Genomic DNA, 27718 nt, shown 5'->3' with positions numbered 1-27718 from the left:
CATTATCATCGGGATGTCGAGGTAGACACAGTGCTGGAGCTAAGAGTCCTACTTCTTTCAGGTAACAGGAAGTCTACCAACTGTGACACTGAGGGGATCTTGAGAAAAAGAGATCTCAAAGCCGGCCCCATAGTGACATGCATCCTCCAACAAGACGGCACCTCCTAATAGTGCTACTTTCTTTGGGGGCCGTTTTTCTCTCAAACCACCACAACCTGAAAAAATGAAGTCACTAGAACCCCAGTATGAAAACAGTAACAAAAAGATACAGTAAAAAACCTTATCAGTGCATTGAGGAACTTAATGTGATATACAGAAGATTCCTTAAAAGATGTAATTTACCAAAACTGACATAATAAGAAATAAAAAAATACCATATTTATTACATAATTGAGTTTGTAATTAAAAGTAATTCAGCAATTAATCCAGCCCCAGTGTCTCCATCAGTAATTTTATTAATCATTTAAGAAACTATACTATGAAACTCTCCTATAATTCTACATAAACTCTCAGAAATTAGATGAATTCCTGAATCTTTATGTGAATAAATTGTAATTCTGCTGTGAGAGCTAAGCAAAGATAACATAAGCAAAAATATATAGATTGGGGCTGGGGAGATTACTTTCAGCACTTAAGAGCACTTGCTACTCTTCCTGGGTTCAATTCCCAGTGTCTACATGGTGACTCAAAACCATAAGTAACTCCAGTTCCAGCATCTCTTTTGGTCTCCATGGGCATCAGGAACTCACAGCACACAAATTGGCATGCAACCAAAAGATCCATACACATAAAATAGTAAAAAAAAAAAAAAAAATTCACAAAGAAATAGAGTATTTGTCCCATTTCAGACTTCTAAAAGACAATTGGGCCTTACAAAATATTGGTATGTGAAAATTTAAAGACATCCAAGGAGGTTGAGATTGGAGGTTTATGAGTTCAAGGCTAGCCTAGCTACACAGTGAAAACTTTGTTTCAAAAAAATAAATAGGAAAACCCAGCATGTTGTTTGAATGTAAATGTGGAGCTATGCAGGGGATGTTGCCAGGTTTTGGTGATTAGATCTGTGCGATGAATGCATAAGAACAGAGGCTATAATAAATAAAAAACGATGAAGTTATTTCCCTAAGTGTATCAGCCTGCTAATTTGCTTGTGTATTTCTCTACAGTTTCAACTCCTGGCCTCAGCTCTGTTCAAATCTGGATCAGATTTCACAGCTCTAGGTAAGTGTCCCAGCAGTTTATCTTGTTGCACTAACATTTGGTTGGATTTTGATCTCTGGTATGGAGTATTAGGCGAGGTGTACATTAAACAAGTTCCTGCAATTTCTAGTAGTTGTTAAAAGGTTGCTTCTCTAGCATCATCCGCCAGTTCCTGTTTACAGTTTGCAGTTCATGTACCCCTTGATACAGGCTGATGGCAATAGAAGCATGGTCAAATAAACTCATCTTTGTATCACTGCTCTGGAATCAACACTTAATCAGGTGGGCTGTTTTCTCTTTGTTCTTTGGAGAGTTGTATAGTATCAGGAGCTGGTAAATGGGGTGGGGAATGAAATGTTTTGAAAATAATTTATCTTTCTTTAGAAGTGAAAATTGTTAATGGTTAATAAATCAATTCCCCTTAAGATTTTCCCCCTTAGACTTCATTAAGAAGTACTCATATTTAAAAAAAAGAAGTACTCTTATTTAATATTAATAAATTACTTGAAAAAATGTGGTGCTAGAAATTGAATGGTATTAATGGATGATTAAAGTAACTAAAGTTATAAAACTCCAATAGCATAAGAAATGCTCGCAAGAATTGAAAGTTGATTACATCATATAGCCTTTGCACAGCAAAATACTACCAGCATAGTAAACTGGAAGTCTTTGCCAGCTGTATTTTAGGCAACTAGGATGTAAAAAAGAAGTGTAAAATGTAAGCACACATACACAAAAGCCTAAATAAACGAATGGATTAATCATGCCACTTAATAACAGGGACAGTGAACAGTTCTCAAAAGAAATGCAGATGGTCTGTAAATGGTTTTTAAAGTTTTCAATATAGTTAGCCATCAGAAAAGTGCAAATTAGAACTACTTTCAGACTGTATTTCACTGTAGTCTTCAGAATGGCTGTCCTCAAGGAAACATGAAAACAGACTCTGGCAAAGGATATGGGGAAAGAGGATCCTTTTTCAGTACTGGTGGAATTGTGGAGACCAGTGTGGAGGCTTCTCAAAAACTAAAAATAGAACTACACTGTGACTCAGCTGTGTTGTTCCTGGGCATGTACCCACAGGACTCTGTATCCTGACACAAAAGTATTTCACATCCTTTTTCATTGCTGCTCTGTTTGATGGAAATGGAACCAATTTAAATGTCAATCAACACATGAATAGATAATGGAAGTGTGGTACGAGCATACATGGAATTTTAATCACCCATAAAGAAGAATGAAATTGGCAGGAAAATGGGTGGAAGTAGAAAATGTAGCATTAAGTGAGGTGACTCAGATTTGAGACAAGCACTCCATCTGTCATGTATGGACCCTAGCTTTCCAATTCATGTACTTATAATGTTATTATATTTATTGTGGGCAGCGAGGGCAGGGAGAGGCCAGACACTAGGACACTAGAAGGAGCCATGAGAGGAGAAAAAGGCTTTAGGGACGGGGTGGGGGGGTGTATAAGAGAACACTTGTGCTGTAACAGTTGATGGGGAGATTCTGAGGGCTCAAGGGCTCAGGTGGGGGCATGGGCAAGAAGGCACATGAGAGGAGTGGCCTTCAGCTGAAGCTCAGAGTGTACCAAAACACAAGAGGAAGCCTGTCACTTCATATGCTAATTTAACATGAAATTAACACACATGCGCACACTTACACAGCAGCTAACCTAGGCTGTCATAAAAATAAGTCTGAAAAGTCTATTACAGAAGTTCCAAAACCCAGAGCTTTTTTATGCTGTAAATTTTCAGGGATATTTTTGTTAGGACAATTCATGATAGGTAGCTTCTGTCTTTTGCTAGCATTGTGCTTTTTTAAGTTCCACACTGGGCTTGAACTCAAGATTCTTTGGCCTCAAAGAGTAATCTTTGAAATGTGAGAAATTGTAGCCCTGAACTTGTGATTGTGAAGTGTAATTTTACATGAGTACTTACTAACCTTGTTGATGGCAGTGCTATTAGTATTAGCCCAAGAGTTGTACAGCAGTGTGCATAATAGAAACATTGCTCTTTTATTTAAAATCAAATGGTCCTTGGGGTATTCATTGGTTGTCCTTTTGTCTGCTAAAAGTGAATAATTCTCAGAAGAAAATAAAAACATAAATTGTGTGATTCTGGTGCTATTCCCTAGGATGGGAAAGAACAGCAATGTTCCTTGGGACTTTTGCCTTCTCTCTTCTGTAACAGTAATTGAGGCTTCTTTAATGATTTAGGCAACTCTGGTCTTCATTTCTGACTCCAGAATAGCTTGAGATCATTGTGGTAAGATAGGAAACTGAAAGGAAAAAAATAGAAAACTGGCAGTCCTTAACTCCCAAGCATGTTGGATTCCACAGGCTAGATTAGCAGGCACTGTTAACACCATTTTAGTGGGTGTATCTTTAGACTGCCAAACATTGCAGCCTTGTCCTGGTGAATGGAGAAACTAGGTACAAACATTGCCAGAAAGCTCATGCCTTTCACTGTTTTATCCTTTGAAGCAGATATAGTGATACCCAAATTGTGTACTTGCCATCAGTTTAAAAGAATTCATGCCTTGATGTATCCAGATACCACAGCCCAGGGCCATTATTTTTACTTATTGGTTGGTCAACACTGACCTTTCTTGGCTAATGTTTAGCCATTAACAAGACTTTATTGACAGTGATTAAATAGGTTAGGACTGTGTCAGCAGATATTTTACCATTTAGCTTAATTCCTTTCTTCTGTTTCTTCCCTACTCCCTGCCAAAGGACATATTTTGTCAAGAACAGTTTGTTTTCCTGGGAGTATAAACAAAGCTTGTTCCTAGTAGACCCTCGTGTCTTTAGAGCAGTCATTGTCTTCAGTCACGGTTAGTACAGAGCCGTAGAAGTGAGGGGAGCAAGAGGCACGGCATCAGCACCGCCCTTCCTGAGCTGCCATGCCAGGCTTTGTGTCCTCGGTGAATGTCCTGGACTCCTGCCCCTTTTACGTGGATTGGGAGAAAAACAAACAAAAAAGCACTACTGTGGTTAAGCATGAGTTTCCCCTTACACAGCTTCCCAGTCTGCTCTACCTGGTGTGTCTTTGCCCAACCCTGCTTTGTAAAGAGATAGGTTGATATAATTGATTCTGATTATTCAAAGTAATTATGTTTTATAACCACAGGGACAATGACTTAGTGAAGGTGAATCACTGCTCTTGGGGGAAACTCAGAGGATTAAGTTTCTGTGAGCCCCTCTAACAGATCATTGCGTAGCATTGATTCTTGGGTATTTCTGTTTGATGCCTTTTTATTTAGTGCACATTATTTATTCATTTACATTGAACACATTGTCAGGAGAACCAAAGCCCTTGCCTGAATGAAGCTTGTTTAGCCTCCTGTCTCTGAAAGGCATGTCACGGCTGCTTACTCTTAGAAAGCTCCAGGCCACTATAAATGGTGGGGTCACCATCAAACAGGACAGAATTAGAAAAACTGTGGCTCCATACAGAACATGAAATGACAGCTGTATAATATGAGACCTGAAACAAGAAAGCAGACTTTACTGGGGATGTGCTTCTGGCAACCCCAAATGTTCTGCCATCTTGCACTGTCTATAAATATTCACAATAGCGCCACAAGTCTTGATTGTGAGATTACAAATACATTTCAGTGATTAGGTGATTTTGTAAATATAGGATCTTTAATCAAGATTTTATACTAATGTGCATATATAAGCATATGGTTTTGAATATGCTGGGCTTGTTACATAGTGTAAAAACATACTGTACAGCATATGTTATTTAATGGTGTGGCTTTGAAATATTTTTGTGAAACTGTGCTGTATGTATCTGCTCCGTCCACATGAAAGGATTCTCAGTACCCTTCATAGTTCACCTAATGGGAGTAAGTTTTGATTTCCTTACTGGTAAATGTGATAAAAGTAAAGATACTTTTGGGGACTAAGGGAGCATAACACACTCAGTTAAACGCTGTTAAGACTGAGTAGATAAACTTTAGAGTCTCCTCATCTACTAAATCTCCTAAATGATTCTAAGAGTGGAGTTTATGTCCAGGCCTAGAAATGATATGTCGGCAGTTAGTGTAACTGACTTTGGATTTCTCAGATAATTTGGTACTACAAAGAATTATAAAATAACTAACTCCAGAGCTGTGTAGGAATAAGCTTGAGATCTTATTATATGGAAAAGTAAAGAGATGCTCAAAAATTGGTGGGTAGATTTTTTACTGGTTAAATCTGAGATGATGTGAATATCAAAATGGTGACAGTGATGAGTTTAATATTGAATAAGAGAAGAATTCAAGAGTACATACTGATCCAAACAAATAAATTTTAAAAGGAAGATAAAGAAACAATCTTTATAGTTGTGCATAGTGGCGTATGTCTTTTATCCCAGCACTCGGGAGGTGGAGGCAGGTAGATCTCTGTGAGTTCACGCTAGCCTGGTCTACAGATAGAGTTTCAGGACAGCCAGGGATACATAGTGAAACCCTGCCTTGAAAAAACAATGAGGGGTGGGGGAGCACTTTATAACAGAGTGCCAGTTGGCAACTACAGAAGGAATAACAGTTAGAAAATCACAGTAGTTTACATTATTGCTCTTCCATCAAGAACCATCAATGACTACTAATCACTGGGTCCTGGTGTTTTGAGAAACAAAGTATTTATGAAATGTTGAACAATTTCCCCATTTGCAGTTTATTAATTTCAGAGGTAGGAATAAAACTTTACCAGAGAAATTTGGCATAGGCTGAGTTAACCTTATGATCAAAGTTAATGTTAATTGCTACTGGTTCAAACTGATAACCCTGTGCTTTCTGAGGTGATGCACGAGAAGGGCACAGTATCTACACTAAGAACGTGTCAGGCGAGACACTACCAACAGACTCATCAAAGTGAAGGCTCTGAGTGAAGGCTCATTGTCCTTTTGAAACCTCTGTGTGTTTGCAATGTTTTGGAAGTAAAGCAATTCGGAAAATTCAGAAAAGCGTTATAAAAGAAAAAAAGGTTATAATCTCACCTTCTCAAATAAGCTTTGTTAGTTTTTGCAGTATTTCCTTCTATTCATTTCTATGATATGATAGTAGGCTTTGTTAAGCCAAGCTCAAAGGAAGAAACACCACCCCCACCCCGTAACCCCCACCCCCGCAAACTTAAAAAAACCAATAATAATAATTTTTTAAAATAAAAAGGAATGAACTATTCTCAAGGCATTGTTTATTTTCTTCTGGGAAGCTGGTATCCTTGACAATGTTGTGTTCTATTTCTATTCTTTACAAGATTAAAACCAATAGGATCTAAAACTGTTGAGTGGAGTCAGTCCAGTTTGTGTTTTCCCTGAACTATCCCAGCCCTGGTTCTCTTTTTGATGGCATTCATCAGAGCTAACCTTGCCATTCAGTAATAGGAAAAGCATTTATCATAGACTATTTAATCCGTTTGTTAGAAGTCTGAAACAGCTGAGATTATTTGCAAACTGACCAGGATGGGGGGATTGGTTGATGTGAACTTGAAAAATAAATGTTGTAGATGTAAATGGCGGGAAGAAGAATCTAGCAAAGGAGAGATGAGAGAGAAGTCAGTGTTAATTACTGAAGTGACAATCTTTCTGCTCGGTGTTTTCACGTAGTTGCATTTAGTCTGCACAGAAGTCTGAAGTGAACAGGGTCTCACAGATGTACATGGTGCTGGATGCCAAGGAGGCTGACAGGGCCTAGTCCACACTGTTGCATCCTTCCCCCAGGGCTGGGCTTCTTAACCTGTGGGTCATAATCCTTTCAGATTATAAATTATAAATTCAGAGTTTGCCTAAAACCACCGGAAAGCACAGACGTTACATTGCAGTGCATAACAGTAGCAAAATTGTAGTTATGAAGTAGCAATGAAAATAATTTTATGGTTGGGGGTCACCACAGCATGAAAAACTATTAAAGAGTTGCAGCATGGGTGGGTTGAGAACTATTGCTCTAAGTGATGTGAGCTGGTAGAACCAGGATCATGTTGGTAGAATTTAGCTAGTTTTGAAGCCTGTCCTGATTTTGATTTCCCCATGATGTTGGTCACATTAACTTCTCTGTTTTGTGTCAAATTTTTGAAATAATATGTGAATTTGTTTTCTTTTCCAGGCTTTTCAGATGTGGATCACACCTATGCGCAAAGAACTCAGCTCTTTGACACCTTAGTAAACTTCTTTCCTGACAGCATGACTCCTCCGAAAGGCAATCTGGTAGACCTCATCACACTGTAAACTGGGGAGTTGAGTTGAGTTGCTGGGCTCAGAAGTGGAGACAGGAGTCGGAGTTCCGTGTTTGCGTGGGCAGAGGTGACGTCGCAGTGACTGAGGACTGCATCAGAGTTTTGAAGGATCCTTATTATCACAAGTTTTAACCCTCTCCTTCGTACCTGACCTCAATCCCCTTTTCCTCATATTCCTGCATTAGGTGAATAAAGTGAAATTGATATACTTCCCATTTAATTATGTATATTTTTCTTTAGCTTTTAAGAATTAGCAAGTAGTATCGAAAACTATGGTTTTTATGGGTTTTTGTTTTGTTTTGTTTTTTTGCTTTCCAATTTTTCCAAGTTTATCTTTAGTTAGGAAAACAGCACTGTTAGTGGACTCGGTGCTGTAAGAATTTGGGTTTTGCTCTTGGGTTGTCTGGCCTTTGCTTGCCTTTCCTCCTCTTTCCCTTTTACTTTTCCTCGAATCACAGCTGTTGTAAGTGGTGTCACTAGTTTACTTCCTTCTTGACAGGTGTCTATTTCTGTGGGACAGTTGGTGTATGTTGACTTTTCTTGTATTATATTAAACAATAGAGAGGTTAGAGGACTTCAGTTTATACTTTTTGCCATACAACCAAAAAGTGAAACTCAAGATTGACCCAGACACTTGATCTGAATTGTATTGGTATTTTGTAGTAGATATTACAGTAGCCAGTGGCTTTGAATCACAAAAATTTGAAACCAGGGCTATCATGCTGAAACTTGAAGAGGTTTCTCATGGATGACCAGCGGGAGCAGTCCTGTCGTGCTCACTGTCTTTGTAGGGATTTTTGGAAGGATATGGCACTCCTCTGGTACAGTTACACAGAACCAGCACTCTCGGCCTCCTCTGAGTTGTCTTTTTGCTGCAGTTTTATCTGGGAAAATGGGTTCCAGAGCTGTGCTTTCATTTCTTCTGATATGGCTCCCTGCTGTTTTGAAGGGTAATGGGTTGTAGTTGTCCTCTGGCATACAGCTGACAAGAATTTCAGGAAGCATGTGACGTGGGCTTTTTTAGATGGACAAAAGGAAAAAAAATAATACCAACAGTTTTTCACTAGACAGAAAAGTACAACAAACTGCCCTTTGCATCATTCCATTTTTGTGTGTGGGAACAGAGGAGCATACCTTCCTATCAGGTGGTTTGGAATGTAGCATGAGAAACTTGCATCTGGCTAATTAATATTCACACTTGCTCAAAAGTGTGCCATTTGCAGCTGGTAACCCACCGTGCTGAAAGCAGAATCTAGAATATCTATGTGCCAGCTATTAAGGGTGAGTGACTATGAAACTGACTTGTACTAACCAAAAGTGTCATGTATAGGAATGAGACTTTGACATGTCTTTTTCCTCTGTCTTTAACTTTTGAGGATGAATGGAAATATATTTTTGCCAGTTGTAGGATTGAATCATGGCTTTTTAGCTTTATAAGCATCCCAAAGTAATCAGTAGTAATTTATTAAACATGTAAGTCAATACCTTATCTTGTGAAAAATACAATGTATTTAGCAGGTACCAAATTATATAAATACAGAATAACCAGTTAACTGTACATAGGAGCAAATCCATTCTATTCAAAGACTTTTGCAATTTCCTGAAGTGATTTTCTTAAATGACAGCGAAGAACATGAACTGTATCACTAATAGTAGCCTGGTGGATCTCGTTTTTTCAAAGACAGATGCAAATCAGTAGTTGACAAAAAAAAAACTTGAACTGGAAGCTGCCAAATATAAGAACTGTAGCTGAGCACTGTGAGCTCTGGCACCTCGCTCGACATTACAATCAAACGGAATTCTGCTGCCTGCCTCCTTTGTGTCTATACATGCTCCCCACCACCCCAGTTTCCTCCTTCAGATTCATTTCTTGACCTCAGTGATTCTTTTTTTCCTCTTAACTGCTTCTTCTGTTTTTAAAATGCCTGCTTTAATTCCATCTTTCTTCACTTTTATTTAGTTTGGAAATTTTCATTTTTCACTACCATGTTTAAGTGGTTGGATCATAGGAAACTACTTAGTTGCCTGAGTGAGATGCTTTCGCTAACTGAAATGACTGACTACTAGTCAAGTGAGAATCTGTGCCTTGGGGATTTAGTTGGGGCGCTGCCAGGGATAACTTCAGAAAGTTTTGTATGTCCAGGACCAAGACTGACATGTTGCTCACATTTCACATCAGAACCCAGATTTAGAACTTGTATAGATATTTCATAAGGAGTAACAGCAGAATATTATAATTTAAACAATAAAGTTAATATTTAAGTAACCAAATATGTGTGCTTTACTACTTAAAATGTCTTTCATACTCTAGCTTAGTCCCAAATTAAAACACATAGCTTTAGACATATTAGTTAGTGGGAAACTGTTCCCTTGACATAATCCCCAGTTCCAGCTTCACCTCCGGCTCCCTTTTTCTATAGAATATATGGCTTTCAATCAGAAATAAGCTATAGATACCTGATGCCACTTTCGCCCTTGTATTCTGTAGGAATTTTAATTGCAAGTCACTTCACAAATGCATTTGCATTTTATTTATGAAATAGCATGAGAACTTACTTGGCTGCCAGTTGGTTTGATTCAGAGTTATGTTGTGTTTCTATACACACATACAAAGTAATTTAGAGTTGGATTCCCACCTCTGTGTTGTTAAAGCTAACAAACAATATTAACTTTATCAAAGTCACCCGTTTTGATATGGTTTCCATTTCTACTAAAACTGACCATTCTGTGTCCAGGGAGTAAAAACAGAAAATATTGGAAAAAGAAGTCACTGGTTTAATGTAGACAAGTGTGTCAGACTTAAGGCCCAGTGCTTTGTTTGTTTATAAAACCACACTGAAGGAAATGTGTATTCTCTGTGTAAGTGTTGGCAACTTGCCATTCCACTGGCTCTCTCCACATCTGCCTTAAAAAGTGTTCTATAGAGATACATAGTAACAGTTTGATGTGACAAAATAGGCTTAAAATCTGTACAGATAAAAGCTAGCTGAAGAACTTACCCATTTAGTGAGAGATTGAGATTGCTGCTTAGTAAGTCAAAAAGTACCTAAAAGAATGTTCCTGATTACTACTCTCCGAGTTATATTAAATTTCATGGTAATAATATATATTAAAGAGTTAACCTTGTAGTTGTTTTGCTTTGTTGAATAATTGTGAGTCATTTATTTTCTGAGTGAAATAAGTGTGAAATTCTTAGCTGACCGAGTATTATATGGCAGTTGGGAATTCTTGTTTGAAGTGACTTCTTAGGAAGAAGTCATGATAGTGTGCACTTTAGACAGTCACAAAGCCTTTTCAGAATGCCCTTCCTAACATTTGCTTTCTTAAAACCCTTGCTTGTCTACAGTCTCACCCCTTTGCAGAAATTCTTGCCTGGATTTTCACCAAGTTTTAGCTAGTCTGTGGTTTAGGATGTGCAGGCTCTGCAAGAAAAAAAAAATTCTATAGTTGCTGGAGATAGTCATTGAAGTCTGTATATGACAATATTTACAGATTAAGTTTTTGGGCTCTTTAATGCAATTTTTGTTTTCTGTATTAGGCAAATAATGCTAATTTTTATATGTGGTTTTTGACTGTGGGTTTAGTCTCTGTAATTTGTCTTAATGTTGAAATGACTTGGCTATCCAAAGCTTCTAGTATATGTCAGATAGATATATATATATATATATATATATATATATATATATATATATATATATAATATTATATAAAATCTTCTCTATATAGGTGTGTCAGTTGAAGGTCAGAGTTTCCACATTTATTGAAGTTACATGGAGCTCACTAGTAGAAATACGGATAGTTTGCTTGTTTCTGGAGTGTGGTTATTGCAGTCTGTTGATTTCATCACCAAATGCTCTTGTTTTCCTAATAATAAATGCTGTCTCAGATTTTATTTTTAGATGACTTTTTAACTTTAAATTCATTCTACTCACCAATTACTGTGAATTGTGTTTCCATTTATTTTCCTTGGCTAATTTAACTTTATTCATTACTTCTAGATTTTTCTATGGCACTGTTTAGAACTATTGTATTGCTTTTTAAAAAGAAAAAGTCAAATCATTGTAAATCATACATGTTCCTGTTTACGATAAGAGAATAATGAGATTAAAAATGTATATTGGTAAAGAAGTAATAACATTTAGATATTGCTATAAAATGTGTGTGCCATTTTCATTTGGGGGTAGTGATCACCGAGAGGCATGGTTTAACTTCTTTTCCTGGTACTAGAAACAGTTGTCATAGAACTGTTGGCAGAACACAGGTTCTGAGAGAGCCAGCTCACGGAGACTAGTGTGCCACCACACTTTAAATCTTCTGTCGCCCTTTCCTTTTACTGTATTGCTAGCCAACCTTTTCTCTGTCTCTACCTCCATCAATAGCATTGACTTTCTGTTGAAATTGTGCTAATGATTGGCTTTTAGGGTTGTAGTGTACACCTTTCATCCCAGCATTTGGGAGGCAGAAGCAGGACGATATCTCTGAGTTCAAGACCAGTCTATTTACATCGTGAGTTCCAGGCCAGCTGGAGCAGCATAGTGAGACCCCCTCTCAAGGTTTGGGAGGGGGCATTAATTTCTGATACAGTTTGAACATTAGAAATGGCTTTTATTGCCACTAAGTAATTGATATCCCTATTTTCATAAATAAGAATAATATAATGATATAAATATCTCATCAAGATGAATTTAGGATAGGTGAGATGGCTCAGCCTTGCTGACAGCCTGACTTCATCCTCCAGGACACACGTGGTGGAAGTAGAGAACAGTTGACTTGGACCTTCACATACGCACACACATAAAATAAATGAATAAGTAAATGAAATATTTAAAAATTGTAAGAGTATGAATGAAGATTCAATTCCAAGTGACTGAGTTGCTTTCTTAGTCATAAAGCTAGTGATAAAATCGTCAGACAGTAACATCTGTAGTCAGTAACCTAGGGAGTCCTTAGACAATACAGTAAATTAGACTTTCTAGTACTCACAGAGAAATACCTTCCTGGACAATTCCTGCTACTATCGTTTTCGAAAGCCACAGATCTTGAATTAGAATCCAGTTCACAGCACAGACAGCAAAGGATGGTTCTGATTTCTTTTCTGCATTCCAGCTGTTTGTGAATCAGATCTGGAAATGTGCAGTCTTGTCCCCAAACACTGCCAGGTTTGCTTGGAAACAACTCTCTGTGGCTGCCTCTGACGCCTGTGGGATCAACAACAGAGAAGGCAACAGTGACAGGATGTGGAGTGGGAAGGGAACTCAGGTCTTCCTTTCTGTGCTACACAGGGAGCCCCAGTAGATTGTTACACATATATGCGCACTGTCCCGAGAAGTGTTGCCCTCGGGAAGAGAGCTACAAAAGAGAATGAAAGTGTACTAGAAAAAGAAAAACAGGAGTTTGAAGGTCCCCAAAGCTAAGAAAGGCAGAAAGCTCCTCATTGTTAACCTAGAATAATTCCGTGGAGTCAGGGCTCAGAAAAAAGTTATGGGGGGGGGGTAAAGCTTGTGTTCTTCTGAATAGTCTTGGGAAAGTAGCATTTCCTAGATAATTAACCTTTTTCCTCTTCTTGCAAATACAGACCTTAAAACACCCTAGAGTAATCTTTCAATTTGAAAACTAGGAAAGTACTTTCCTACATATGACTAGTTCCTTGGTAAGCCCACAGGCAAAAACTAGAAACATTTCAATGTGTAATTTGGAGGCTTCCAAACGACCCGCTTAGACGTCATCTCTGAGCTCTTGCTACAACATAGCTCTGGACCATCTTGCATGCCAGCCTCAAGCCCAGCAAAGAATTTCCATACCTGAGCTGGCTGCCACACAGAAAATCAGCCTGAAGACATCATCATTTTTCAGTTCCATTCACTGCTTAGTGGATGCCAAGTTAGTTGGTAGAGAAGAAACACAGTGAGTTCCATATGCAGTGAGCCCATGTGTATGAGTGAGAGTTCAGAGACCCTTGGGAATCCCAAGCAAGTCCTACAAGTTAGCTCATGTTACTAGATTGGTGTTCATTTACTAAGCCCCTAAAATAGGAAGAAAGTGGTCATTGTGTACTTCAGATCCATACAGAATTGAACTGACAGGTTTTGTGCCTTAAATTGAATTATCCAATCCTGGCAGTTCTATTTATTTGTCCTGAGGGTTGCGGGTTTCTGATAACTTTATGCTTTCAGGTGTTCTTCACATCTGTAAAATGACAGATTAAATTGAGAAAAGAACCTAGAGTATGTTCCAGTTCCCTTCAAGCTGGCAAAGCTTCAGACATAGTTGCAACCAAAGACCAGAACCATTCAGGCCATGCCAGCCTGTATGTGCCAGTGACTGGTTGCTGTCTTTACACTCATGGATGCAGTTGCTACTGAGAACAGAGGTGTGTGTAGCGTTTCACTTTTTAATGTGCTCACTTGTGAAGTTATAGAGCACTTGTCCCTTTGCAAGTCTTGGCCTAATTGCACATATAAATAAATGCCAGTCATGCCTGTGAGAACACAGAGAAGTAATTGTCAGCCCGGCCCACTTCATGGTAGATGTCAAACTCCGAAATTCGAGATTATGTATGAGTAAATTTTTATGGGGAGAGATTTTTTTAATCAGGATGAAGAAACACACACATGCAACAAGCACATAGACTCAGAGCAGCAGAGGGGCACTCAGGAAGCTGAAACCCCAGATACATACATTTTTGCCATTGTTTCATGAGAGAAAAATATCATGTGTTTGATAAGCTTCCAGAGATCACTCATTAACAGTGTTGCTCCCTCCCTAACCATTACTTCTGGCCTGGGCACAAACGTTGTGCTGTGTTCTTTAAGTCTGTCTGCCTTTTGACATGTGTGCAATGTCTTTTGAAATCAATTAGATTGTATAGTATTGATTATCCTTTATGTCTAGCCTTCTGCTCTATTTAGAGGTTGCAGAATAATGTGGCACTTTTTCTTTCCTGTGAGCAGATTTTGTTTACTTTTTGAAGTGAAGACATTTTCTTCCTTCCGTTACCACTCTAAAACTCTAAAGCTATGCACAGCTGACCCTGCAGCCCCCCAAGAGTACAAGGGAGCTAAGGTGAAGACCTCTTTCTTCCTTTCTCTCTCTCTCTCTCTTTCTTCCTTCCTTCCTTCCTTCCTTCCTTCCTTCCTTCCTTCCTTCCTTCCTTCCTTCCTTCCTTCCTTCCTTCCTTCGGAGCTAAGGTGAGGACCTCTTTCTTTTTTTTTGGTTTGTGTTGGGTTTTTTGAGACAGCGTTTCTCTGGTAGCTTTGTAGACCAGGCTGGCCTCAAACTCACCGAGATCTGCCTGCCTCTGCCTCCTGAGTGCTGGGAATAAAGGCATGCACCACCACCACCCAGCAAGGACCTTTTTTCTTATTTTAGTCCTGAGAACATGCAGTATTCCATCTCTGGAGAAGACATATTTATAATCCACACAAAACAAATATTAATTTTTTAAGTCAGCTGTTTTGCCTTTGTGAGTTAGAAGTACTCAGTGACCAGAAAATTAAGATGCTATCTGATAAAGAGCTTCAGGGCCAAAGTTTGAGTGGAAATTAGGTTAATATCACAGTGGTGGTGCGGCAGTGGTGGCGTATGCCTTTGAACCCGGTAGAGGCAGGTGGTTCAGTGTCATCTCCCCAGGATGACCTTCCTGGTGAGGACATCTAGTCTGGACACACTGGGATCAGTTTATCTGAAAGCTAGAGAGTGTTAAGTAACCTTTGTGGATTTGAATAACATTTATTGATTTTGTAATTATAAAACCATGCCTATTACAGAAAGTCAGGAAATAACTAAGAATAAAGAAGGAAGGCTCTTACTGACTGACGAGATGGCTTCACCACCACCACCCCTTTGTCTTTTTGAGACAGGGTCTCGATGTGTAGCTCTGGCTGTCCTGGAACTATGTAGACCAGACTGTCCTAGAACCCTCCCAAATGCTGGGGTTAAAGGTGTGTGCCACCAGGTGTGGCTAACCCTTTACTTTTTTTTTAACCTTTTTTTCCCTTACTTTTCATTATCAAAATGGGCAAAGGCAAGGAAGGCCTTTAGACAAGTGGTTTATTTTTATTTTTGAAGATTCATTTATGTATGCAGTGTTCTGTCTGTATGTCTGTATGTCTGCACACCAGAAGAGGGCACCAGATCTCATTACATATGGTTGTGAGCCACCAAGTGGTTGCTGGGGATTGAACTCAGAACCTCTGGAAATGCATCCAGTACTCTTAACCTCTGAGCCATCTCTCCAGCCCCTTTAAGCCAATGTTAATAGCCTGTTTTCTGCTACACGGGGTACAGGTATGACCAGGTTGCAAGTGTACAGCTCATCCCTGCTCATGTTCCGCAAGCATTACCTTGTCATAAAGTTTGAAAAGTTGTCTCCTTATGTATCTCTAGTGATGTACTTGGGGGGAAAGATGCTGTTTCTTGTTGGGGTTATTGGAAATCTTACCCCTAAAACTGAATTTCTATGGCAGTTAGGCACTGTGACAGGCATATGGGACATACATAGCGTGAGTAGACTTATGTTGGCTATGACCATCTCATATGCCCATAATTAAACCCACACTCAGAAATAAAAGGCTGAAGGCAACAGGCATACAATATAAACAGACCGTGAGGCGTTCATTTCCATGACATGAGAGATCCTTATCGTGCTAAGCAGATGCCTAAAAAACGTGTAAACACCAGCTAAGAGCCAGAAGGTTCCAAGTTTGGCACCTCCATTTTCGGATTAGACTCCTCCTCTTGGTGTGGGAGGAGAAAATCACCTTGTTGGGCTCTACGGCAGTGCAGGAACTGGATTTGTAGAGTCAGTAACGTTACAAGCTACCTGGAAGGGCAGCGTGTGAGAACTGGAACATGTAAACAGCCCTCTTGGGGCCAATCTCTTCTCTTCCAGCATCAGGGTGTTGGCTCTGTTGAGTTCTGCAATCGTCCATCCCCAGGCATACACAAGCCTCGATGGTTTATCTTTTATCCAATCCTTGTGGACTTTCTAGGATTTCTTTGTGGTGAAAGTAATTTTCGAACTCCAGGTTTGGTACATGTTATCACTACTTTGTGAATAAATAAATGAGTGATCTTTGCCGAATATAAGTTGTAGAATCATGTTGTATGTAATGTACATATGAAGAAAGAATGTATTTTGCTCATTTTCTTAATAAAAAGTTATATATGAACACTACATAATGTCTTGCCAAAATTACTTTGAAACTTAAAAAGTTACATTTACAGGGGCTGGAGATAGTAGTGTTTGCCTAGCGTGCAGGAGGCTTCAGATTTGATCCTCATAAGCTGCAAGTGGGGTTTGTACATGACATTAATCCCAGTATACAGGAGGCAGGCAGGAGGATAATGAATTCAAGGTCTTCCTTAGCTACATAGGATTTCAAGGCCAGCCTGAGCCCCATGAGAACCTGTTTGTAATTATTTAATTCATTTTATGTGCATTGGTATGAAGGTATCAGATCACCTGGAACTGGAGTTAGACAGCTGTGAGCTCCCATATGGGTGCTAAGAATTGAACTCAGATCCTCTGGAAGAGCAACCAGTGCTCTTAACCACTGCTTCCAGCACTGAGAACCAGTTTTCCCTGGAGTGTTTGATGCAGGCTTTCAGGTGGGAACAGTGAGGCCTTGGGTGTTTTCCTCTGAGACAGTACTGAGGTAAAGGGCATGCTTGCCATTTCTGAGGAAGTTTCCATTTCTGCTAAACACTGGCAAATGGTTTCACGGGAAAAAAAATTAATCTGCTGTCAATCAGCAATTCATCGTCTTTTGTGAGTTTGAACTTGTTTCCTGGGGTTTAGTTGTACTAGTTTCAAAGTACATGGAAAACTAGACTGAAAAGGGAGAGAACCTAGCAGTATTCCTGAGTTTGGAAAAGTCTAGGTTTATATCACTGCTGTAAAGGAGAATCTTAAGGACCAGACCTAAAACATAGATTCAGAAATATACCAAGGGAGAGCATGGATTATTCGGGGGGTTGGGGAATGGCGGTGCTCCTTGAAGCAAGGTCTCCACCTGTCATCTGTTAGAGTCCAAATGCTCCAGGCTTTAGGGGCCTGCATAGTCAGGTGTGTATTCAAAATAGGGGTTAAATTTAACTTGAAAATCAAGCTCTTCCTGCATAGCTTTCATTTTTTAGGGTGTAATTTAGTATGGCTCAGAACTAATGTTTCTTTGTGTTCTCAAAACAGGAAGACATGAGGTACAGTGATAAGGTAAGAAAATTGCCCTTTCCTTGGTTAATCCTCCTGAGAATTAAAGGGATCAAAATGAGGAACACTGACATGTTTGTCACTATCTCCTGCGCGGAAGACAGCAGTAAACAAAAACCCTTTAAGACGCTCACTGCCCCTGTACAGTGAGTGCAAGCCTACAGATGGAAGACGCAGCTTTATGTGTCCACACGCTCAGTTTCTCTCAAGTGACAGCCCGAGGTCATGGAAATGGGGCAGGGTGGGGGAGTGATTGGAGCACTGTCCCTATGAGTGGAGGCAACATCCTTCAGGTTCGGTTGGAAAAAGAGCAGATGGCTCTGCTGGAGCAGTCGAACACGCCCTTACCACAGACACCGGACAGGGGAGAGAAAAACCGGGTAAAGGTGACCTGCCCACTATGCTGGAAGGGTTAGATGATTGGCAAATGTATGCCACACATATGGGACAGCTGCCCCTTGAGCTGTTTTCATCTCCACATCCACCAGAACCCGGCACATACTGTGGACCAGTCTCAGCTCTGCAAGTAAACATTAGCAGCAGATCATCTTTGTGAGGCTCCCGTGGTTTTAAGAGGACCAGCCATGTGAAAGATGTTCACTTGGTGTTTGTCCTAAGTGTTCACTCGAGTAGCCAGACCCCTCTCTTTTCCCCTTTTGGGTACAGAAGAGGTGGTTTGGGAGGGAGCTTACAGAATGGGAAAGTTGGGCAACTGAGAGGCTCTCTAGATTGTGAGGGCTGGGAGCCAGGTCAGTGACCCACTCAGGAAGAGAGCGGAGCCTTAGAGCTCATTTGTGGGCTGTGATAACTGTGAGTCACCATCAGAACAGTGTGCCCCAGCAGGGCCACGGTCCTGTGGGAGTTCCTGGCATTTGGTTCTTTTCTGTATCCTTGGCACACTCATGAGGTTAGCCTCAAAATACCCTGGACCTAACTCTGGCCCATCCCTCTGGGTGTCACTTGCCTACAGCCACACAAAGACTATTAAAGAAAAACCCACGGTAACTGCGGATACAATCTAGAAATGAAGTCTGTTGTTAGAACTCAAGCACGATAGTGGTATGGAAAAAAGAATCCAGCACTGAAAGGAGGTGAAAACATTATGATCATTGAGGTAGAGGCAAATTAAGAATATGGCCCAGATCTGCGGACAGTCCTTTCCCTCCTTGAAGCTCGCCCTGAGAAAATGTATCTTCTGGTCCATCAACTGCCTCCTTCACTGTGTACCGGGAGAAACAGCAGCTTCAAGCCCCTGCAGCAACCTTCCATGGTCAGAGCAGAGCGCTCCCTAACGTACCTGTTCTCCCGTGGCCAGTTTTTCATACCCGATAGTCATGGCCTCTTTCTTTGATGGTGGTCATCTGTAGGAATATCCCAGGGAGAAGCAAGGGGAGTTAAAGGTTGACAGGTCTGTAACCCAGTGCACAGGGGAAATGAGGTCCTCTCAGGTGCTGCATAGCCCTGGAGTCCTCTACTCCTTTCTTCCAATATGTCCCCCTTCTCCCCTCTACTGGCAGAAGGCAGCAGGTTGGATAGGCGGCTGTGGATAGGCTGTAGATAGATGCAGCAGGCATGGATAGGCAGACAGAGGCAGTAGCTAATGTCCTCAGGGGCGTGGGTGGAAAATTTAAGCCAGAACAACACACCAGGACCTGAACCAGCTTACACAAAAGCATTTTAATTGACAGTGTACAATTTTCCAAAATATATTTTATAAGAAAATGCAATAGTTAACTATAGTCTTTACAAATAAGTTTCTCAATAGATTCCAGTGTTCTTCAGACCCCTGTCCACTAACACAGGCTCCCCCAGTGTCCTGGGCAAGCTGGCTGACATTCACCAAGAAACAGAAAGGCCCCAGGGAACCTCAGGGAACAAGCCGCTGGTGACAGTGACAAAGGCTCCACTACAGGGGGTGTCCTGCCCTCTCTGCCTTGCTCTGTGGGATTCCCTTTAACCCTTGTTATATTGGACATTGCTCAGTAAATTTTCAAAATTGTTAGGGAGGAAAAAATATGCCTCCCCCAAACATGTATTTACATCTCAGACCCAAATGATTCCAAAGCTCAGCAACATGGCTGTGTGTCCCTTGTGTCCTCCCCAGCACTGCCAGGGTAAGTGTGGAGAAGGATTGGTGGTGTCCTGTGTTGACTTTGTACCTGTGAGTTGCACTCTTTAATTCCCTGTTCTTGAGGAACACACAACACAGGGTGGGCAGTCTGGGACTCCTGTTTTAATCTTGTCTCTGTCCCTGGTTGATTTTGATCCATTCACTTTGTGGCTTGGGATGTGTTTTCCCATAGGAAGATTGAACTGTGTCTTCCAAACTGTTTTCCCCGTGACCATCAGCCGTATAAACACATTTTGAACTCAGCCCATACTGAAGTAGGATTAAGACTTGGCTGGGGAGGAGCAAGGATCATATTTAAATTTTTAAAATACCCTATCTACAAAGTAAATACTTTTGTTACCAGCCTGTTTTGTTATAGCTCTCATTTTTAAAAAGTCATTTCTACTAAAAAGACATTTACATTCTTGTGGAGAGAAAAACCACTTAGCTGTCTCTTAGCTATCAAATGTTTTCCCAAAATTTACTCTCTGAAAGTAGTACAGGGTAAACAACCTCATGGCCCTTGTATTTACAATGTCAAAAAAATGCATACATCTTGTCAACTTCACCTTATTCTTCAAAGTTTCAACAGAAGGATATAGTCCAAAAGGGGGGCCAAACCTGATAAAGTTCAAAACGCCTGCTAGCTTTCTCTGTTGAAGGTTAGAAGCCTGAGTCTCCCAGAAGAGCCTGGATCCTGCCCTGAGATACGGATTGCTTAGCTTCCTCTCCTTTCTCTCCCACTCAAGCAGCAGCTGCTGGATTTGTTCAGTCGCAGTCATCAGGCCCTTGGGTTTGCAGCTGGGAAAACCATCTGCCACTGAAATGAAGAGTTCTGATTTCTCTTTGGTACAGCTGGTTTTAAAGTCTTGCTGAGAACCCTTCCTCTTCCTGTTCTCAGCCAGAGATTCTGAGTTAACAGACAGCTCTAAAAACCCAGTGGAAACAAAGCAAGGCGACTGTTATAGATGCTAGCAGTGTGTCTTGCAGATACCCCAGCAGTAAGAACAAGCTGGGGCCTGAGACCAGTCCTAAAAGGCAACATTGGGCGCACAAGGAGCTCTGGACCAGCCTGGTCAGAGCTTCCATGGACTACCCTGAACAGAGCCATGGCAATTCCTTCAGCCTGATATCCTTTATCTAATCTTGCAGTCATCTCTGAGAGGCTGTGGGGTTGCAACCTGTGACCATTTTGCAGAAATAGAATTTGCTGTCTGTCAAATGGCCTCACCCCCAGTGACTGTGACACTGAAGCAGCCTTTCACACTGATAGAACAGACCCACTGGTGACAGAACTTAATGCAGGAGGGAGAGACCTAATTTCCCTGGCACTGCTCTCTACCATCCCCTGCAATCTGAGAGAAGCAGCCGCAAGGCTGTGGCTTCCTGTTAGCATCTGTCAAACTCACTGAGAGCCTGCCTTGATTTCTGACAGCCTTTGCTGCCTGCCTAGGGAATACCACAGGGTGATGGCTGTAAAGGTGGAATCAGGCAGAGGACACCTGTTGTTGTCAAACCCCCACCCCCCATCTTTTAAAAACAAGCTACTCCGGGGCAGAGAATGGGTCACAGGAATTTATGTCCAAGAACAAAACAGACCAAGTTCAAAGCTCCCTACAGGCTCCCCCTTCTTCTCAGAACTTCTCACTATTCCAGCCCCTCAGCTGCCTTCCACATGGCCACTTGACGGCTAAGCCCGTAAAACTCCTGTGCTAGGTATTTAGGCATGGCTTTGTGTTTCCCTGAGATGCCACAAGAAACTCCACAGCTAGGGTGCCGCCACGAACACAGGAAACAAAAAGCCTGGCTCCATGCTGGGACTGTGGGCAGAGGCGCCTTAACTGCATGTTCTGGGCCTGCCTTTCTCCACAGCAGAGGAGGAGTGAGAACTAGTGAAAGAAGCTAACAGCATCTCCAGTGTTTGATCTGAGCTTTGGCCTCTGGTAGTGGGGAGCTGGACGAAACAAACACACAACACAATTCTCACAGCAGTAATGGCTGGTCGTTTATGCTGATTGTCTACTGAGACACATTTGCCAATCCGGGACCAGTCAGGGTCCCAAGACATGTCTGTCCCTGTCATAGAGCAATTGCTCTATGACACTGGGTTTCAAGGAGTCACCCCCTCAATGGAGCAGTGAACAAGAGAAAGGGAACATCTGGTTTTCAGGAGCTACTGCATTTTGTTCCTTGTGGGAGCAGAAGGCCAGAGGACACCTGGGGGAGTGTCTTCTAGGGGTGCCCTGGGTGATGGGCCAGTGTCAGTATGGAATCAGCTGCCACGGGGAAGCTGTCTGCGCATGAGCCCCCTTACCTCTGCCCGCCCACCAACCCTTTCGGCAGACGTCCACCGAGGAGTGAGGCCTGTGTGGGCCAAGTCCCAATCACACTGAGCACAGGCAAGGAAATCAGAATCTACAACAGGAGGTTCAAAGTCGTGCCCTGGGAAATGGTGGCACTAAAGACTGAATCGTGGGAGGTGGGATACAAGCTAGTGGAGGCCACATTATAGGACATGGAAAATTGGGACCTGTCCTTCAGACAGTCGGGACCTGGTTTTCTTTCTAGCCCGCCCACCTGCAAGTATCCCTCCTGCCCAGAACAGCCTTGAGGAGGGGCACAAAGGAACACAGTGGTATGGCCCGGTGCAGTTAAGCACCAGACTGAGGGAAAACAAATGTCTGTGTGACCCTGTGCAAGTCACCTGACCTCAAGGTCTCTGTCGTCGTCTCACTTAGTAGACGAGAGGACACCACGACTAGAGGCTCTCTCTCTCTCTCCAAAGCCCCTTCCGTGGCTTTCTCCATTTTCCTCTCGCCTTCCAGCGGCTCTGGGCTCAGGCACAAGTGGGTTATTTTACATGAAGAAAACAGAATGTGACTTGTGGAACTTGAAAAGGAAAATTTAAGGCCCTTGGGGACTGGGAGGGGCATCCCTCGGAGTCCACTCTCCCTCGCCAGTCTCTCCCTCCTCTAGTGGGAAGCCTTCCTCCTGTCCAAATGGCACTTTGGGTGGTCTGGAGCTTTGCTGTCCTGTTGGGTGGCCAGCAGCCTCATCAGAGATGTGTGTCTTCCTCTTCATCTAGGTCATCCTTGGTCAGGTTGTCCAGAGGTACGATCCAGCTGTCCCCCAGCTCCCCATTAAGATTGACCACCTTTTTCTCCTGCATCTCAGAAGGGGTCTCCATCACTTCCAAGGTTGGGTTGTCATGGTAACCATTTTCTACTGTCTGCAGCTCCTCGGTGAGTCGTTGCTAGAGTGGGGACAAAGACCCCGGGAAAAAAAGGCATTGTGGATAGCTGTGACCTTTAATAGACTATTTCCCCATTCTACCCAGGGACCCCAAGTTGGCTAGAGTAAATTCCTGTGGCTCATTTGTAGGGGGGCAGATGCTCTGGAGGTCACCCTGGCTTCCCCATATCCCAAAATTATCAACTGGTCTCCACCTTCATTCCAGTGCAATCTGTGGAGAGATTTTTTTTTTTTTAAGGCTTTTTGTCCTTAGGTTCTTTTTTGTCTCCTCCATCTCTCCCCTCAAATACCTCTCAAAGTTCTTAACTCACTCATAATGAAAACAAGACACCTTCAGACCGGCTGACAGGATGAGCACGGTGGGCCTTTTGGCCCTCCACGCTGCAGGTGGCAAGGTCTGCACTCTGAGATTTGGCCTTGGACACATGCTGCCACCACTCACACCTCATGCAGTGTCTAAGGTATGGAACTCTTTCAATGTTCCCAGTAGTTTGCAGCTGGGTTGAGACCGCAGCCCAATGGCACTATAAAGATGGCCGTTTTGTGTATGACACAGGGTCACGCTGTGCAGTCAGGCTGACCTCAGACCTCCTGCCTCAGCTTCTCAAGTGCTGTGATTACAGATGTATGCCACCACACCAGAGAAGATGGCGGTTCTAGTAGGCCAGGTGAAAGAAGTTGTGGTTAGAGGAACACTTGCCTAAGGCAGTATACCCCTAAATCTCCAGAGCAGCTCTGCAAGGTCCCTTCCCCTCTGTGCTGATGACAAGGCTGCAGGCTGAAAGTGACACACAGGATATGGACAGAGATAGGGCTTAAACCCAGGGTTTCTGCTCTGGTCACCACAATGAGTCTCCTTGCCATGCGGACAAGAGCCTCTCAGAAGGGTCCAGGCCCCCTCACTGTGTGGAGGGACTGAGTGAGCCTTCGCTGGGCTGGTTGCTCCCTGGCTTGAGGAGGAAAATGCCTACCTGGTCCTTCCTCTGGGAGATGCGCTGGTGACAGCAGCCATAGAGAGCAGCAACAAGGAGCAGGAAGGAGGCCATGCAGACAATGGTGATAATGAGTGGCAGGCTGAAGCGGTCCTCGTTGGCTTCTGGTGGTCCTTCCCTCCCCAGCATCATGTTACTGACTCCCGCCTAGCCGAGAAAGAGAACTTGAGTGACAGAACACGGAGTCCGGGCCTCTCATCTCCACCCCATCCATTTGTTAGCCCTTCCGGGTGGGTCCTTTGCCTCCTATGCTACCATGTCCACTCATACGTGCCTGGCAATCAGAGGACGCTTCTACACCAGAGGACACTGGACTTGGGCGTAAAGGACAAAGCTGCTTACCTCTCTCAGGTCATCCCATTTGTCCTTCAACCGCTCATAGACGACTTCAGGAGAAAGCTTCGCTGTGGGGGAGAAGGAGAGGCTGCTGATTCCAGGGCCCAGCCCAGGGGGCCACGAAAGGAAAGAGCGGGCACCCAAGAGGAGGAAGTCTCCCGGGATGGCTCCTGGCACCACCCACCCGGAAGCCGTCTTTCCGTCAGACTCCCGCCCACACGCAGGCGAGGGTCTCCTCACCCTGCACTCACTCTCAATGAGGACTCTCTTCACTGCCACTGCCCGGCTCTCTAGAATAGGTGCCACCTGCAGAGTGCACTGATCTTGGGCTGGCTTGAAGGAGGCTTTGACGGAATGGCAGAGCAGTTCCACGAGCTTTTCATCCGGAGGGCTCCCTTCCTATTGCACAGAGAGCACAGGTGATTCCAAGGTTGTGACAGCAGCTCGGGCTCACGAGGCTGCGCCTTCTCCTGTCAGTCTGCAAGGATCCCTGCTCCACGTTTCACCCGTGCTATTCCTGGACCGCCAGGGATCGAGTTTTGTATTCTCCTCTTTATCCCCTCTACCTGGCTTCAGCTTTCCCACCCCCCTCAGCCCGTGTGTGTTGTTCACGAGTCCTCCTCTTCCAGGTTCCTTTTCCTCCCTGCAAGTTCCCTGGGGCCCTGCACTGTCGTGCCTCAGCTGGGAGTAGGCTAAACCAGTGTACGGCACCCCACCACTGCCAGGATTTAAACCGGCTGTTCCCTAGCCTCTGGTGTCCATTTTACTCAAGTGGGAAGGCCACACAGCTCTCCGAGACAGTAAATACCCCCAAATAATATCTCTGTCCCCATCCATTAGCTAAGGCCATGCCAGAAAGAGGCTGACAGGGAAAGTAAGGCCACTGAGTGGGCAGTATGGGGTTCTGGGGCTGTCCACAGACCTAAGCGGAAAGAGCACAGAAACATGGCATGGGGGGTCTGATGGTGAGGTGTGGGGTATGGGGTCTGATGGTGAGGTGTGGGGTTTGGGGGGGTCTGATGGTGAGGTGTGGGGTATGGGGGGGTCTGATGGTGAGGTGTGGGGTATGGGAGGATCTGATGGTGAAGTGTGGGGTATGGGGGGGAGCTGATGGTGAGGTGTGGGGTATGGGCCTTTATTCAGTACTGTCAGTTTCACAGTTTCACAGTTTCACACGCTGTCTCCCTTCCTGACTCTGGATGAGGAGATGAGGTGAAAGCGTGAGATCTGGACCCCAGCACCCTTTAGGTCTCCCCCGTGTCACCCTCTACACTTTCCATGTGTGTTTCCTTAGGCCCAGGAGCACCTTACTCCATCACCAGGAGTGGATCCAGCACTTTACACCTTCCTTTTCTATAAAGGGGAATGAATGCTACCCACTAACTACGCAGTCTAAGGGCTTTAGCCTAAATATCATCTCAGGGACAATTTCAATGCTATTCCTATCTTCTCCTAAACCTCTGATGGCTAAATTCACGCTTTTATAGTTCATCCTGTAAGTGTCAGCAAAACAGAACCCCTGGAAGAAAACAACCGCAGAGTCCAAGGTCTCCATCCTAGAGAGGAGCCAAGCTCCTCAGTCCTTGCTCTCAGAAGTGGCTGCAGAAATGGGCGCTGGCCAGTAGAGGGCAGCAACAAGCCAGCCACCACTTGTAGGAGGAAGTCAATGACTATGTGCTGTGCAGCCCAGCCAAGCCCTTGGCCCCAGAAGACTGGCAGTGTGAAGGGAGCTGTACACATTGCTCTACCCTCTTATATATGCAGGGGACCAGGAAATCTGAAACCACCATTAGGACACAGGGTCATTAGTCAGAACTTAACTCTTTTCCAAGGTACTGGGAGATTAAACCCAGGACCTCACACATGCTAGCCAAAATCTTTATCTCTAGTACTCTTGCCATGGATGACCTCAAATATGTATGTCTATATATGTATTATATATGTAATACATACATATATTCTGTAGCCAAGTCTGACTTCAGCCCTCCTGCCTCAGCCTCTTAAGTAGCTGAAATTATAGGCCTGAGCCACATGGCCCAGCAAAACCTACCAATACCATAGTCAGACAGACTATGACAGACACACACACACACACATACACACACACACACACACACACACACACACACAGCCACAGGAACTGCAACCAGGGTCTCCCGACTCTCAGACCACCTGGAGCATCAAAAGTCAAGGACCTAACTTAGAGAAGTCTGTTCCCTTAGAGGAAGTTCATGACTGGGGTGGGACAGGGGTGTGGGCCGTGTACTCACACAAAGGCTGGCTCCCGTGAGATTCAGAATGAGTAGTTCCTCGCTGGGCATGATGGCGGCCTCACATTTGAGCTGGAAGAGGTCAGAAGATGGAGGTTTAGGCACAAAGTCAGCTAATTTTTGATTCTCCCCTTCGTGGGAGTGATTGATCCAGGAAAAGCATACATGGAAAGGTGAGGGCATGGCCGGTCAGTTTCAGAGCCAGGAATGTACCTGGCTGCCCAGCTGTTTCCAAAGCCTGGGTTAGAACAGGGGGAGAAAACAGGAAGTGCCCACCTGGGGCCCTATGTGGGGCTAAGGAGTACTTCCCTTGAGTCGGGCCTATGCCATCTGGTGCTAGAATTACCTTATAATCCCTAAAAATCCAGACGGAAGAGGGCGTGCTGGGCCCTTGAGGGGCTGTTGAAGTCAAATTAGAGCTGGAGTGTGGGAACTCCTCAGTGGTAGACATGATCTCTGTTCCCACCGGAGACCCTGTAGTCTGCTGTGGTGTAGATAAAGGCAATGTAGAGATGCCGGGTATCTGGCTGGTGATGGGTGGAGTCCCTTTGGAGGTGCCCAGCGGTGCTGCAACAGACAAAGCAAAAGCTGAGGAGAGCAGCTGTACCTGCCACGAAAGCTGAAGCCAGTGGCTATGGAGGAACATGAGGCAGGAGTCAAGAACTGGGTCCTGGGCCATGGTACACCATGAGTCACTCAGAGGAGGTAAGAGCTGAGCAGAAGTCACAGACATGATGGCACAGCTCAGACCTGGAGCCACTTGCTTTGGGGGGGGGGGTTCAAAGGCATTGGCTCCTTTAGGAAGGAACTTCACAGCCCTGTGAACAAGGCAACCAAGGCTCAGTGACTCATCCAAGGTCATTTGGCACAAGTGGAAGTGTGGGGATTTGAACTCTGAGCCTGTGTACCTGCTGCAGGGTGTGGCCACTGTCTCCCAGGGCACAGGCTCATGCACAGCACCTGAGTCAGAATTTTAAGGCTCCTGAGCTGGTCACAGATTCTGACACTCATGTGCCCAATTAAGACGGGCACTTTAAAAATAAGAGAGTAAAGGGAAATAGATATAGGATCGGGTGTGAGGCTGCACACCTTTAATCCCAGCATTTGGGAGGCTGAGGCGGTGAG

At 43.4% G+C, this 27718-nt stretch overlaps 2 protein-coding genes across 4 annotated transcripts in view; one reads left to right on the top strand and one right to left on the bottom strand.

Annotated features, from left to right (window-relative positions):
• The window catches only part of Mkln1 (muskelin 1), a 113574-nt gene extending 105931 nt beyond the window's left edge, over positions 1-7643 (top strand). For all 3 annotated transcript variants that reach the window (XM_027391606.2, XM_027391603.2, XM_027391607.2), the window contains 2 exons: positions 1167-1221; positions 7294-7643. In XM_027391606.2, coding sequence (XP_027247407.1) covers positions 1167-1221; positions 7294-7415 — 177 coding nt within the window. In that variant the 3' untranslated portion in view covers positions 7416-7643. The remainder of the gene's footprint in view (positions 1-1166; positions 1222-7293) is intronic.
• Positions 7644-19269: 11626 nt separating this feature from the next.
• The window catches only part of Podxl (podocalyxin like), a 140558-nt gene continuing 132109 nt past the window's right edge, over positions 19270-27718 (bottom strand). Inside the window, exons 8-13 of the mRNA XM_027391298.2 lie at positions 26940-27160; positions 26594-26665; positions 24575-24722; positions 24330-24391; positions 23967-24134; positions 19270-22996 (exon numbers count right to left, since the gene is read on the bottom strand). Of these exons, the coding sequence (XP_027247099.1) occupies positions 22799-22996; positions 23967-24134; positions 24330-24391; positions 24575-24722; positions 26594-26665; positions 26940-27160 (869 nt within the window). The 3' untranslated portion in view covers positions 19270-22798. The remainder of the gene's footprint in view (positions 22997-23966; positions 24135-24329; positions 24392-24574; positions 24723-26593; positions 26666-26939; positions 27161-27718) is intronic.

This window comes from Cricetulus griseus (assembly GCF_003668045.3).
Source record: "Cricetulus griseus strain 17A/GY chromosome 1 unlocalized genomic scaffold, alternate assembly CriGri-PICRH-1.0 chr1_0, whole genome shotgun sequence".
In the NCBI taxonomy this organism is placed as follows: Eukaryota; Metazoa; Chordata; class Mammalia; order Rodentia; family Cricetidae; genus Cricetulus; species Cricetulus griseus.
The sequence above is the reverse complement of the archived record's forward strand: the minus strand, read 5'-3'. Positions and strand labels throughout refer to the sequence as shown.